This window comes from Scatophagus argus, chromosome 11, assembly GCF_020382885.2.
Source record: "Scatophagus argus isolate fScaArg1 chromosome 11, fScaArg1.pri, whole genome shotgun sequence".
Lineage (NCBI taxonomy): Eukaryota > Metazoa > Chordata > Actinopteri > Scatophagidae > Scatophagus > Scatophagus argus.
In genome coordinates this window covers 12,607,471-12,621,984 of record NC_058503.1, presented here as the reverse complement: position 1 = coordinate 12,621,984, position 14,514 = coordinate 12,607,471, and the positions used below count along the sequence as shown (strand labels likewise).

Here is a 14,514-nt window from a genome sequence, read left to right as displayed (position 1 = left end):
AGTGGTGAAAAAGCTCTAAAATAACAAAATAAATATACCGTTGTACACGACATGCTCAGCACCAAACAGCAGACAGACACTGTTTGCAACTGGCTGCTGAACATAGTGGAGCTTTTAGCAGCTAAATAGTGAAATGTTTCCCTCAGGAGTTGGCACAGGATAAAAACAACTAAAAGTAAAGACAATATTTTACTAATACAAGTCTTATAAGAATACAAATGACTGCTTAAGTTCCCCTCTGTCACCTCTTTTGGTTGTATCAACTTAAAAAAAAAAGGTGTCAGTGTTGTGTTTTTCTTGCTCCCAAGTTGGAAAAAAAAACAGTTGTTGCTGGTTTATCAATTAGGCTAACAAGTTGGTTCTGCTGCGCTGCCCTTTCTCCTTACATTAAGGGCTTGTAACTGTAAATTATTCAATAACAAAAAATAAAAGCCAATAGTTACACTTTACAAACCTTTCTAAGAGGTAACCCATTAGAAAGTGGCACCCAGTTAGTGTCCTCCTTCTCACTGTGAAATAATAGAGCAATTTTTATTTTGTCCCAGAACTTGTTTTTGGTCACATGTGGGAGGCCTTTGTTTTGTGTTTATATCTTTGCCTTTCTTTGTATCATTGGCTTGTTATCCTGCTTGAGTTTACATTTGTACTCCCCCCCCCCCCCCCCCCTCAACCACACACACACTCACACGCACCCACACACACTGGAATTTTCCTTTGTATCCTGCACTGAAAAAAGCGCAGGTGATTTCCGCATGAGTGACTTTGGGAGGAGGGTGGTCAAAGTTCCAGGTTCCAAAGTCAACAAACTGCCACTGTCTTAAGATGAAGGATCCTATCAGCACCTGCTGTGTGAGTATTTCTTTGAAAAATACAGTTTAGTGTTTACTCTCTAAATGCACCGGAAAAGAAGGTGAGCCTTTAATGTGAATTTCATTGTTATAGATAATACATCTGACAGCCGTCACGGAAAAATTTGAATCAGTTTGAACTCAGGTCGCCGGTAAACATCTCATGGAGCCTTCTCTGTCTTTCAGTACAACCAGCTGTATCAAAAGGTGAAAAGACTTTCAAAAAATGGGGAGCACTTCTGCAAAGAACTTATGACAGTTTTTCAGCAAAGGTAGGTTCAGTGCAGTTATGCCCTTCAGGCTAAACTTTAAGGAAAAGTTATTGTTTGACTCAGTTATTGTCTCTTGCTGCAACCTTTTCCTGTTTCAGGGCTGAGCTGGAGCTAAATTATGCTAAAGGACTACAAAAACTCGCTGGCAAACTCATCAGGGCCTCCAAAGGAATGTCAATCAAGTGAGAGACACAGTTCTGAATTTTAACTGGCTCTGCCTTTTGTCTGTTTGTGTTAAACATGACCTCTTCCTGGGGACTGGTGGTGTACAGAAATAATGGTATCATGGGAAATAACATGCACATTGCTAGTAAGATGAGATCAAAACATTGGCAGGTGCCATGCCAATTAGCCCACAGCTCTAACCTTTTCATGCTGGCTCCCCACTCAGTTCCACCTACAGCGCCTGGTGTCATGTGTCAGATGAGATGTACTCAAGAGCAGACGCCCACAGGTAGTTTTCAAGCCGAGTTCACCTCATAACTGTGCCTGTCCACAGAATGAGCAAATGTTAGGGAGATTTGGAGTTAAATGCCCTGTGTTGTTCCCATTACAGATCATTAGGAAACGCATTTCATCAAGAGGCCATTCTGGAAATGCGACAAGTCTTAGACGAGCACAATAAGAGGAAGAGGCCTGTATGAAATGGATTCTTCATCTTTAGTTTCAGTATATTTGTCTGTTCTAACTTCCTGTAATAACATGTCTTTACCTTCTCTGTGCTTTAACAGCTTGACAGCGCCATCGAAAGAGCTGGAAAGCTTGTTACTGTTAACTGGAGTGAGCAACTGAAGGTAAGTAAACCTTCTTCCAAAAAAAAAAAAACAAATAATGCAGACATGAATCAGCTACAACAAAGCTGCTGCAGAGACAGTTATTATTATGATGCTGATCCCTCCGGCACCTGTTATGTTATGGTACATTTTATAGCCAAGCCCTTACACTATATATAATATGTACTATAAATAGCTGGATAATGTACTATTGAGCTGGTATAAGCTTGTGTGCATTTTGAAGTGTTAGGATCACAGTATGTAACAGATGAAAGGATTATAACAGCTTGTGCTCAGTCTGCCCATTTTATAAGGTTACAAAGGTTATAAACATCTTGGTTCTGTTAGAATGGCATTATGACGACCTATAACCACACTCTTTGCTCATTATGTTAACAGACCATGATGTTCATATGACTTTATAACCTCTCGTGCAAAATGGGTGGATTGATCGTAAGTGACGAAACACCGAATTTCATAAGGTTTATAGCAGCTTCTACACTGCATTTTTAATGTTTGATGTATTGGAAGAGGAATTCATACAAAGCTTTAATAATTATTATGCTACTACCACTGCTATTGTTTTGCAAACCAGTTTAGAAAATATACATTACATATTTAATATGTGCAATAACTGAATAAATTAATAAAATGCAAACTTAAAATTTCTTCTAAGCAATTTCTTATAGAGCTGTGAAAACATATTCATAATATACATGACTCAGCAGGGAGTTATATGTGTTATATGAGTATAATGACTTTCTAGAGCATAAGATCAGCTCAAATTCCAAATCAGCTTCTCTAAAAAGATCCGCCCTGCTTCACTCACACATGGCACAGTAAAGTGCTGAATGCAGACTCAACAGTGATGTTTAAGTGGATTCTTGTGTTTCCACCTCCAAAACAGATGAAGAAGAAACTGGTTGGACTAACAAGAGAGCACGAAGATTTGTTCAACTTTGTTGAGAACAACAAGCAGATTTGCACAGAGAAAGAAAAACAAAAGGTACAGCATATGAATACAAAACTGTTCTTCACCACCACATACATGTTTTTGTAAAGTGGGCATGAATAAGTGGGAACACCTGTCAACCTGTTCTTGCACACAGATGCTGAACAGGCTGACGAAGTCGGCGGAGATGCAGGCGCGGTCGGATGAGGAGTACTTTAAAATCAACATGGAGGGTCATCAGATGAGACTCAAGTTGGAAAACACACTAAAAGCCTGCTACCAGGTGGGAAATCTTTGCTTTGCTTACTTCCCCTAGCTGTTCCTCTTTTCCAGAATGTCTGGATAGGATTTAATGTGGCTTTTTTTTTTTCTCAGATCATCCAGGAGTTGGAGAAACAGCGAATTGAAGTACTATGCAACATTCTGAACAGACACATCCTCCACATTTCCAGCTTTGGACAGACCATCAAACACGTGAGACATCCTCACCTGTGTCCTGCTCATAAGCATCCACTAAATCCCTTGATGGATATTAGAACTTATATGTTCGCTTTATTCCACTTTCAGGGCCAACGACAGATAGAAGAGGTGGTCCAAAAGGTGGACATGGATAAAGACATACAAGCTCTGGAGGAGGAAAACAGGATCACAACTGAGGATAACACAGCAGAGTTTCTGATGGTTGATTATTTTGTAAGTTGTCGCAAGCCACAGACTCATTCAGTGACTAACCCGTTCAAAGACTCTGTCATCTCTGCAGGGGGTGCCTTTTAATGAGTGTCCAAGTGGCAGATATAAAAGATGAATTTGTCCTTTTGTAACAGGGCATGAAAATGAAGGCGCCTTTTTTAACATCTGGTTGCACTCAGGTCTCCCTTGAAAAGACAATAGTAACCTGAATGGGATTTACCTGATTTAATGTTATTTACTGTATATGAATGTGCAGAGCTATAGCGACAATAGCACATTTGTAACATCCTCAGTGAATGATCTTGTAACTTTGGCTCATACAGGCATGGCTTTTAGTTTTTAAACCAGGACCATCACAGTTACTAACGTGATAAATCCATGTTATCTGTGCTCTGCATCAGGAGGAGGACCACAAATCACTGATGGACAAAAACCGAAGAAAAGAGGCCATCAAACTCAAACTCCAGCGTCTGGACGACAGCATTACAAAGGCAAAGAAAGATCGTGAAGGTGAGTTCGGAACATCATCCAAAACATAATGCATTAGAATCGGAATATAATTTGATCTGATGATGAAAATCTCTCAGCATAGCTCAGTCGTTCATGATGGACAGCACTACACAAGGTCATTCATTTTGTTCCTGTGTCTCATTTGATACTCTCGCTGCAGGAGTTGAAAAGCTGATGAAGACGTACTCTGAAAATCCATCTTTTTCAAACCAAAAGAACCTGGAGGAAACCGAACAGCAGCTTGACGAGGTAAACGATGCACATTGTGTGTCGCTTGGACGGAGGGATGTTTATATTGATCATAAATTAGATTTCCTGGAATGCTAACTGATGTCATCTTATTTCCTGTAGTATACTTTAAAACTGGATCTCCTCGAGGCCACTCACTACAAACTCTCTGCTTCTTTGTCTGAATTGGAAGGGACACCAGTGTCTTTTTGCCGATTTAGAGACAGCATTGTGAAATGGAAAGACAAGGTAAGAAGACATGTACAGTGTATCGTCTCAAGGTCATGAGGTGGAGGTCATGTGAGAAGTATCTGCTCATTGTAACAACTTTTTTTACGGTTATTTTGTTTTTCTTGCTGAATTAAACAACAGCTGCATGGGATCTCATATTACAGGAGTGTAATTCCCAACACTGACACCACCTGTCATGTTTCAAATGTGTTCTTGAACTGATTTTAAACTGAATATTATGGCCCACAATTTATTAATTACGGAAAATGGATACTGTACCCATGTCTGAGAAACAGTAATCCTGGGACTGTCAGTGTGTGACTTGGTCCCTTTTTTCTTTTAGCAATTTTTCACTTGTACGACAACCACTTTGAGTGGCAGAAGCCGGATGCTGCATTTCAGTCTGGTCAAACCAATTTTATTTTATTTTTATATTTTATATTCCTGTAAAAGGACTGTGAGCACAGTTTGGTTCAACTGACTCGTCCAGTGAAACTCAGGAAGAACCCGTTCAGGTCCCGACAGTCACTGCGAGCTTCCATCATTTACAAAGGGCCTGCTCAGTTCGTGACGCAGCAGTCGGTGGAGGCTGCACCCGGCGCCGCTGACCAAACCGCAACACACGAGACCGTGGTCGTAGAGTGCGACAGCACCGTTAACGAAGTCCTGCCTCACTCTGATGACGACAAAGAACAAGGTGATACATCAACACAAAGATTTATTTCCATTCATTTCAACATGAAATCAAAGTAATGAAAAACATCAACTTCAAACAGGTCAAATAACACAAGAGACATCCAGCGTAGGACAATGCAAGGCCCTGTACAACTTCACATCCCAAGAAGATGATGAACTGACTTTGAAAGAAGGTAAGTGGCAAGCCTTCAAGCACAGAGGATCTTAAAACGGGAGATGTTTAGGACTAACAAAAATGAGTTCTGTTTTACAGGAGATCTTCTGGACATTTACATAAAAGAAGACAACGGTTGGTGGTTTGGCGAGCTCAACGGGAAGAAAGGCCATTTCCCATCAGCTTATGTGGAGGAGCTGCCCGTGTTGACCGAAGTCCAATCATCTGATGCCTGATTGACTTCATTCATGTAACAGCAAAAATCAAAACTTCACAACCGAATCAAACAGATAAATGTCTGTTGTGCCATACATTTAATATCAACACCTGGAAGCCTCATGACAACTAAAAATACAAATTCTGTGTTTGTACTGACTGATGATATCCAGCACTTTAAGACGGTTAATAAAAACAAAAGCAGACATGTTCCTCTGCTGCCAATCAGGAGCTATGATTTTTGTCACGGTTCAATGCTGTTCAGGATTCATACTTTCATTATTTATGCTTCAAAAACTGTATCTATTCCTGTATGTATTCTATTCTATCTAATCCTCACCGAAGTTCCAAACTGATTAATGACATGAGAAAATAATAATCTGTGAATGACTATTTCACTTAGAGCTGCAATGAATAGCTGAATAATTGATTAGTCCATCTAAAGAAAATTAATTGCCAACATTTTTGATAATTAATTAATCTTTTCAGAAAAAAAATGTCCAGAATTTGCTGCTTTTTTTTGTCAACTGTGATAATAAATGTCTTTTGGTTTTGGACTGTTGGGTGCACAAAAGCATTTTATGACACTTTATAGAATAAATAACGAATGAATCAATTAATCGCTAATGACAATAATCACTAGGGTGTAACAGATGTAACAAGATATCAATACACTTGATTATCACAGTATTATGTTCTGTGATACTGTATTGATTCTCAAAAACAGTATATTGATTTTTAATCAATAGGTTACATGCAAAGACTTGTGGCAGCAATTTTTTATCGTGTTCAAACCCCTGGCTGCCAGGTTTCAGTTTTGTAATCTGTCGTCAGTCTTTTGGTCTCACTGTAGCAACATCGACTGAGACAGGAAGAAATAGGCACAGAACACCAGTGTAAACACGGAGAACTGATGTCTGTGAAACTACATACACGCCTTGCTCGTTACATCGCAATATGATGAACTGTAACCCTGTAACAAGTATGTGATCACATGACTTTTGCAAGTGCACAGCCCTGTTTTTAAAGTAAACTAATGATTTACTTCAGGATTTAGAGAGACGCAAAATCCAGTGAGGCTCCGTCACCATTCCCACCAGAACAGCTGCTCTTTCAGGGGCAAACTCCAAAACAACGTCAAATACTCAGTGAGCTGTAACAGGACCGTGCTCGGAAAGAATGATACAGGACACATACAATTAACATCAGTATTTATGTAGTTAAAAGTTGTATAAGTGTATGTTAAATTTACATCTGTTAGTTTTGACAAGGCAGTCGATGCTTGTTTACAGACCTGTACAGTACATACAGACCGAAAGCTGTGTTCCTCGCTGACATTAGTTCGTATTACAGCAAGACCTGCCAATCTCAGCGGCGTGCCTGAGAGATAAACTCCTTCCTGATGTTCGCCAGGAATGCCGGTAAGTTATTGGTCTCCTGGAGTCGGCTTTCCAAGACTGGCAAACACTCCAGCACTGGGTCACTCGACACAACTGAAATTGAAACCTTATATTACAGGAGCTGATAACAGTGCTACCTGCAGGGCAAGACTGGTGATATTTAAGATTTTTTTTTTTTTTAACTATTGTCAATAAATCCCACTTCAAAACCAAAACCAACAGCGAATTAGTCTGTCTCGTGATACTTTTTGACTTTCCCAAACTCCTGGGACAGAAATTCAAAAACTGGTGAGAAATATGTGGATTTATTTTCAAATAAGGCTAAATAATTTCTCAAACTAGGTGAGCACTGTACTGCATTTGTTAGGGACCATATTCAGTTTGTGGATTAATAAATATTTGGTGGGTAACAGGATGTTGTACCAAATATAGGATCAACTAAAAAATACACTTCAGTGGTCATGTTCAAGAGAATGAAGGAAAATGTCAGCTCGTGCTACGGTGTGGCACAGTCATACATTTTTTAGTAGTACAGTGTACTACATGAGGTTCTGGCTACACAGGCAGTACACCATAGTAGGACAAATCCATTGTTGGCTTTGGTCTGCATACAATGTTTGTAGCAGCTTTATCTTTTCAATGAAGGTGATAAATTGATATTAGTTTGATCATCACAAATTCTCTAAACTGTAATATTTTTTTGCTATTGCAGTATAGTCTCCTGACATACACAGTATGTGTGCAACTTACTCTGGTACGAGCCGTCCTCTTTGATCCCCATTGTGACAACGTAGGCGCTGTCCTGAGCCGAACGGTTGATGTTGCGGAAAACAAACTGCAGCTTTTCACCTTCACAAGGACAACAACAAACACATTCAGTAAACTCTGAAGTCATCTTGACTTCAGCTGAAGAGAGTCAAGGCTTTGCTTGAACCAAGTTACAAATACTGTTATGCGTTTCACAAACACATGGCTGTATTTGTGACACTGTTTTCTCCATTTTCCTCAGCAGTCTGGTATAGCAGTTCATTAGTCTTACTGTGGCACCCTCGCTACTCACTTGATGTGCAATACCACCTGCTACTACATAAGTACATATGGTTAAACTCTTGTAAAGAACAATATGTCATTAAACCGCTTTTTTTTTTCCAGTGGATGTACATATGACTTAAAGGGCTTGTTATTTCTACACATGTGACTGTGACTTTGCAAGGGAGGTATTACAACACACACCAGGGCACGATCCTATCAGGATACAAACATATTCCCCTTTTAGAATTAGAGCCCACAAGCGTCAAGCAAGAGGAGCTCACAGACAGAAGACCCACTGAGCAGTACAGAAGAGCAACTGCCAAAATATCCATGTTAATTTTGATTAATGTACAAAAACATTTGGGGGTAATAAAGATGGTCTTTTTGTGTTTGACATACCTTTAGCCAGTTCTGTTTTGCTGACGACTGTTCGAATCTCCAACCCCAAATGATCCTGAAAGACTAGTCTGGCTTTCTGGAGATTCCTCAGTCTGTCTTTGTTTGCTTTATGTTGAGACTCGATTACTGAAAAGATGGGAGGGCGAGAGAGACAGATCAATTACTAAAATTTGTCCCAAATTAAAGTCTGTGATCGAAACAATTAATTAAAATTTTACATGTCAACTTACACTCTTTTCTCTTGCCCTGTTCTTCTTTAAGTTTCTCTATCTTCTGGATTATGTCGTCTTTCTGCATCTCCTTCTGCTGGATCTCAGATATCATTTCAGAAATGGCATGCCGTTTCTCTTTCAATGATGCATTTTTTTGCTGCAAGTCTGGAGGACAAACACTGAATGAGTTTTCGTACGCTTTCACATTTAAAGAAATATATATTATACAGCACATAATAGTTTTTTATTGGAACAAAAATACAATAACTTCATTGATCTAATAAACATACAAACACACAGCCAAAAGGCACAGTAAGGCACAGATGCAATGCTTTGTGACCTAATGCATAAACTCACCGCTCTTGTATGTCTGTATTGTCTCAAACAGCATCTCGTCGTCCTTACATTTCTTTAAACATGTGTCTGCACCAAAAGGTAAAAAACAGCAGTTCAAATAACTGTTAAGAAATAACACATCTGGCCCTCAGCTGTGATATACACTCATTCTCAGTGTACTTAAAAATGCTTGAAAAGCACAACCCGACAACTGTAGACCACCTGTTTCCTGTCAAAGTAGAAACCAAGCCACACAGTGAAACTGTAAGACTTACATTTAGATACAAAAAGTATTCTTAATTCAAGAAGTATAATACCATCCCTTCACTGACAGAGGCATGTTTATTCTTTATCATGAAAAGGACTATGCCACCTGCTACCATGCTTTACAGTGATTAATAGTGTTGTCTGCACTCCTTCATGCTACTGTGAAAACCACCAGTTCAGGAGTTACAAAAAAAACTGACTGGAGCACAACCCGTTGTGGTCAAAAATCTATCTGACAGAAAGATACACTATACAGTCAAAAGTATTGGGGCTCCTGACTATTACACCAACGGGGACTTTAATGACATTGCTCTCTATACAGAGACAGCTTTGTAGCTAAAACAGCTTCCACTCATCTGGAACAGCTTTCCATAAGATTTTGGAGTGTTTCTGTGGTAATTTTTGTCCATTCATGCAGTAGAGCATTTGTGAGGTCAGACACTGATGTTGGACAAAAAGTCCTGGTTTGCACTCTCTGTTCCAGTTCACCCTATAAAGAGGTGTGTCTGGATAGTTTTTTTCTATAAGGTGTATATTTATTAAAAGAGCTTTAATCCTAACTGTGCTCTACAATATAGCCATTACAAAATGGGTTCCAGCAATTAGTGTCAATGAAAACATCACTGACTATTTATCTCAATGTGGGCTACAGGTAAAGTGGCCTAGTTTCTACAAAAGCAACAACTGAAAGGGGATCCCAATCAACAATATTCCAAACATACCCAGAGCAGACTTGACAAACTGCCTGTGGGACTGGCACAGCTCTGTAGTTGCGTCAATAATCTCCCCATATGTTTTAAGGTGTTTGTTGTGGATGTCCTCCATCGCATTGGTGAACCTGTCACTCATGTTCGGATCAGTAATGGACATCATGATGTTTGGATGACAGACGATCTGCGATAAAAACAACAGACACGACAATGTTCAGCAAGTGCACTTAAAAGAACACCATTAATCTCACCTTGCACCTTTCAAAAATATATTTTATACTGCTTGCATGTTTTTGACTTTATGGTACTTGGTGGTAGCTGTTCATAGTTATCAGTGTATTCTTGTGATTTACGTGTCCGATGTTTGAAAGCAAACAAAATTTCCTTAGTTCAGGACAATAACCTAATACCTAATAACGTAATTTCAGACTTGTATATGACGAAGAGACCGTATGACACAACCTTCAGATATAGTTATGCTTATGGTAAAGAAGACAAACGGTTATAGACGCGCTATGAATAGATAGATAGATAGATAGATAAATATACTTTATTGATCCCAGGCTGAGAAATTACAAAGACGTTTACTTTCAGGCCCTAGTGAGGATAATGTCATCAGAGCAAATGGGACACCACGTCAGCAGATGCTGCTTGACATCTGAGCAAACTCCATCCGCTGATGAAGACAGCTGATGGTACATTTGACAGCTCCGAAAACAATATAAAGATATAAACCTCGAGTTTGGATTGTTCTGTCAAACATCTACAAAATGTATAAAAGCCTCATCTTCAATGACAAGCTAGTTTTTCTAGTTAGTTAGCTAGTTCTAGTGCTTCTAGACAAGCGTTAACGTCACCGATGTCGTTGTTAGTCCCACTTAACAATAACACAGGATTGCGTTTATTACAGTCAGCTGGGGCTTTAAGAGCACGAGCAGCTCACCGTCCGAGCGTCATTTGTGACCTCACCGCTCCGTACGTTAACGGTACTGCGTTGAAGGTGACGGGTAACGTTTATGTACGTCGTTCCGCTTGATATGAAGCGCTAACGTTAACGTACAGTACGGGGCGTCGAGGTCTCAAATGGAGCTCGTGTGTCCCTGTAGAACATCACCGACCAACTGTGAACGCTAATGCATAAACAGTTTGAGTGATTAGCCTAGCGTTGATCGTATAAACCCAATAGCCAACATTAGCAAGTTACGGCTAACGTTAGCTCACAAATATTAGCTGTTAGTTAGCCATAGCTTTGCCAGAACTCATGTTACGTATACAAACAGATTAAACTAACTGACTCGTTTACAGACTGATTAGCAGCTGCATTTAAAGTCCGTAGCAATACTCACAAGTTTTAATGCGCGGCAGTTGATCGGGTCTTTGTGATGTGAGGTATGTGTCCCTGCTGAACCCGTCCTTATTTTCAAAAATCCGCGGTCTGCATACAGGAGGCGGGGACTGAACACCGGAAGTAACGTTGTGTTTATTTTTCTTCCGTTTACAAATACATGTCATAGCGCTTTTTACAACTCTGAGAAAGAGTGTTTTCTGTTCCGTTTACGTCCACATACTATTTCATTAAACTGTTTCCTGCTAAACTTTCAAGTCTATTATTTCAGACAATGTCTTTAGTGCTATTTTATACCACCTTGTGGTGAATCTGTGGTGGTTCAAGTGCACCCAAACTACAAAACAAAAGACTGTTAATCAATATTTCAAATGTTCTGCATGTCAGTGCTGTTAAAAAGACGACTGTGGTTTCAATGTGTTTCATGGTTTTAATGTTTTGGAAAGTCAAAATCATGATAGCCACTATATAAACCGAACTATGCATGCCAGGTGGGCTGTGTTTTTCAGTTCAGTTACAGTAATTTGCCCATTTTGTTGCCATGTTCACTGAGAAAGAGAATATTAATGTGGCTGAAGGGATGCACGGGGTTACCCGGGTCACTCTCTCTTTCAGTGTGTACAATGGCTAATATGTAACAACCATAAAAGCAATGGTCTGTAAAACATCTGACAGCTACACAGTCAGGGTGTAAACAGTTTTTGTAACATCTCTTAAAATGCTGAGCTCTCATTATTTGGGAACACATTATTTTATTCCTTGTGGGTTCAGTCTGGAGAGCTCCCTGTTGTTGCCATGGCTCTGTTTAATGATTTATGATGTCGGGTTGAGATATAAAGCTATCTTGGGTGTAGAGGGGGTGCATGGTGCTTTGACCGGTGCTGAAGAAGCAGCTGTTGCACAGAAAGGAAACCTCAGATGGATTTTGTCTACAGCAGTGGGGTGCTGGTCATACAGCACCTACAGAACAACTACAGAGAATACCACGACTTCCTCAGCTTTATGTCAAGTGTGGGAGACCCTCGTAATATTTTCTCTGTTTACTTCCCCCTCTGGTTCCATCTTAGTCATGAGGTGGGCACCAAGATGATATGGGTGGCAGTTATTGGAGACTGGCTCAACCTTATTTTCAAATGGTAAATCAACTTCAAGGTTACTGATTGAATTTTTTGATCTTTTGTGTATTTTAAGATTTAAATCCAATATTTGTTTTTCAGGATTCTGTTTGGGCAGCGACCTTACTGGTGGGTGCAAGAAACTCACTTCTACCGCAATGATTCATTCCCACACTTGGAGCAGTTTCACATCACATGTGAAACAGGACCAGGTTAGCATGCATTTTTGTGAGCTAGTGTCATCAAAAGTAACGTTGTCTAGCGTTTTCAAACACTTTCTTTGTTGGTTCTTCATGCAGGAAGTCCATCAGGTCACGCCATGGGCTCATCCTGCGTGTGGTATGTGATGATCACCTCTGCGCTCAACTTCACCAGGTCGTCCTCCACTGTCAGTCCTCTGCAGAGTTTTCAGAGGTAGTCAACTATTTATATCATACCAAGTCATCAGTGGGGATTTTTTCATTAATGTTCTTATCTAAATATTTCGATCCTTGCAGATTTCGTCTACTGAGGTCTTGCCTGTGGATGGCTTTTTGGGTAATTCAGATAAGCGTCTGCTTCTCCAGGGTTTTTATTGCAACACATTTCCCACATCAGGTTATCCTCGGTCTTCTAGCTGGTGAGTTACTTCTTGCCGTCACAAATTTCCTGGACTAGTGCTATGTTATCATACTTGTTTATGTTATAGTTAATCATTTTGTGTTTTTTTTCTGTAGGTATGCTGGTTGCTGAGACTTTTGATCACATCTTCTCAGTCTACAATGCAAGCTTGAAAGTGTACCTCCAGATGAATATTTTCCTTTTCTCTTTTGCTGTGTGCTTTTATCTGATCCTCAAATCAATCGATATTGATCCTATGTGGTCAGTTACTAAAGCCAAGAAGTGGTGCGCTAACCCTGACTGGATCCATCTTGACACCACACCTTTTGCTGGTCTGGTGAGAAACTTGGGAGCCTTGTTTGGTCTGGGCCTGGCACTGAACTCTCAGATGTTCATTCAAAGCTGCAAGGGGAAGAACGGCTACAAAGCCAGATTTAAACTCATGTGTGTGACAGCAACTCTCACATGTCTGCAACTGTACGACTCTGTCAAAATGCCCACCCACAACGAGCTTTTGTTTTACATTTTATCATTTTGTAAGAGTGCTTCAGTTCCTCTTGGTGTGGTTGCTGTTGTTCCTTACTGTGTTCACTTGCTGATTGGAGACGAGGACAAGAAATTAGTTTAGATTACTTGAGGAATTATGAAGTTTTGTAACAGTTTGTTATGTTGCACTCTTTGATCAGCATTAAAGGATATCACATGGGTTAGGTCCCGTCTACAGCCAGGATACATGTTACCACCTGTCCAACTGTTATCCACAGTTGTCACATAAGCACTGAAACATTATTGAAAATATGTTACAGCATTTGGTTATAGCTGGTAAATGTGTTTTTATGATGTATGACTTTATGTGATGAACATAGTAAATTATGATGTGTGAGACATGAGATTTGTCTGCGTTTTGTTTTACATGTACAGTACAACCTGCTGTGTGAGTGTATATGTGAAACATTGATGACATGATGTGATTGTTATAAATAAAACTCATACTGTTTTTATCAATTTGGAATTGATAGTTTTCTTATTAAAGAGCTCATTTGGGAAGTTATATTGCACTACTTTCATTTGGGTGACACTTGAGCCCAAAGTGAAAATTTTCAATTTTCAATGTAAGATTTTGAAAATGTTTTTTTTTTTTTTTAGTGAATAGTCATACTTCACCTTTAAAACGTCTTTTAAAGAAACAAGTTAAACTCAGCAACCTAGTACGAACTGTGGGTGTGTATATCCTGCTCTGTGCAAATTACATAATCTCTTATGGGTCACTTATTTTCTTCAGGCAAATTGAGATATTAATCAGATAAAATGTAATGAGGTATAAGAGAGTCTGTGATGTAACTAGATTAGGCAGATTAGTTAAACTCCCCTGCAGAACCCATTTCCACATCCATTGCCTGTGGGTTGCTTAGCATCCAGTGGCACATGAGGCCTGGCGCGAAATGATGTAACTGTCCTAAGTGCGTAGGCTATCTGCTAAACCAAGCTTGAAGAAACATCTGTGTGTCCAATTATTTTATTATGCCTT

General features: G+C 39.6%; 3 protein-coding genes across 3 annotated transcripts; 2 read left to right on the top strand and 1 right to left on the bottom strand.

Moving 5' to 3' along the window:
* The first annotated feature begins 780 nt into the window (after nt 1–780).
* nostrin (nitric oxide synthase trafficking) lies at nt 781–5,782 on the top strand. Its single transcript, XM_046403254.1, has 16 exons — nt 781–849; nt 1,035–1,120; nt 1,219–1,302; nt 1,512–1,574; nt 1,677–1,758; nt 1,852–1,914; nt 2,801–2,899; nt 3,003–3,128; nt 3,221–3,319; nt 3,413–3,538; nt 3,937–4,045; nt 4,206–4,294; nt 4,397–4,522; nt 4,958–5,201; nt 5,281–5,373; nt 5,454–5,782. The coding sequence occupies exons 1-16, from the start codon at nt 823–825 to the stop codon at nt 5,588–5,590; spliced, it is 1,653 nt and encodes a 550-aa protein (XP_046259210.1). The 5' UTR covers nt 781–822; the 3' UTR covers nt 5,591–5,782.
* Nucleotides 5,783–6,764: 982 nt separating this feature from the next.
* On the bottom strand, nt 6,765–11,417 carry spc25 (SPC25 component of NDC80 kinetochore complex). The gene is made up of 7 exons (XM_046403260.1): nt 11,273–11,417; nt 9,939–10,110; nt 8,971–9,036; nt 8,632–8,778; nt 8,402–8,527; nt 7,721–7,819; nt 6,765–7,063 (listed from the first exon to the last, which is right to left on the bottom strand). The coding sequence occupies exons 2-7, from the start codon at nt 10,087–10,089 to the stop codon at nt 6,939–6,941; spliced, it is 714 nt and encodes a 237-aa protein (XP_046259216.1). The 5' UTR covers nt 10,090–10,110; nt 11,273–11,417; the 3' UTR covers nt 6,765–6,938.
* A 115-nt stretch (nt 11,418–11,532) lies between these two features.
* On the top strand, nt 11,533–13,947 carry LOC124066660 (glucose-6-phosphatase 2-like). Its single transcript, XM_046403258.1, has 5 exons — nt 11,533–12,407; nt 12,489–12,598; nt 12,686–12,800; nt 12,884–13,005; nt 13,103–13,947. Exons 1-5 carry the CDS (start codon nt 12,190–12,192, stop codon nt 13,612–13,614), a joined length of 1,077 nt encoding a protein of 358 aa, XP_046259214.1. The 5' UTR covers nt 11,533–12,189; the 3' UTR covers nt 13,615–13,947.
* The last annotated feature ends 567 nt before the right edge of the window (nt 13,948–14,514 follow it).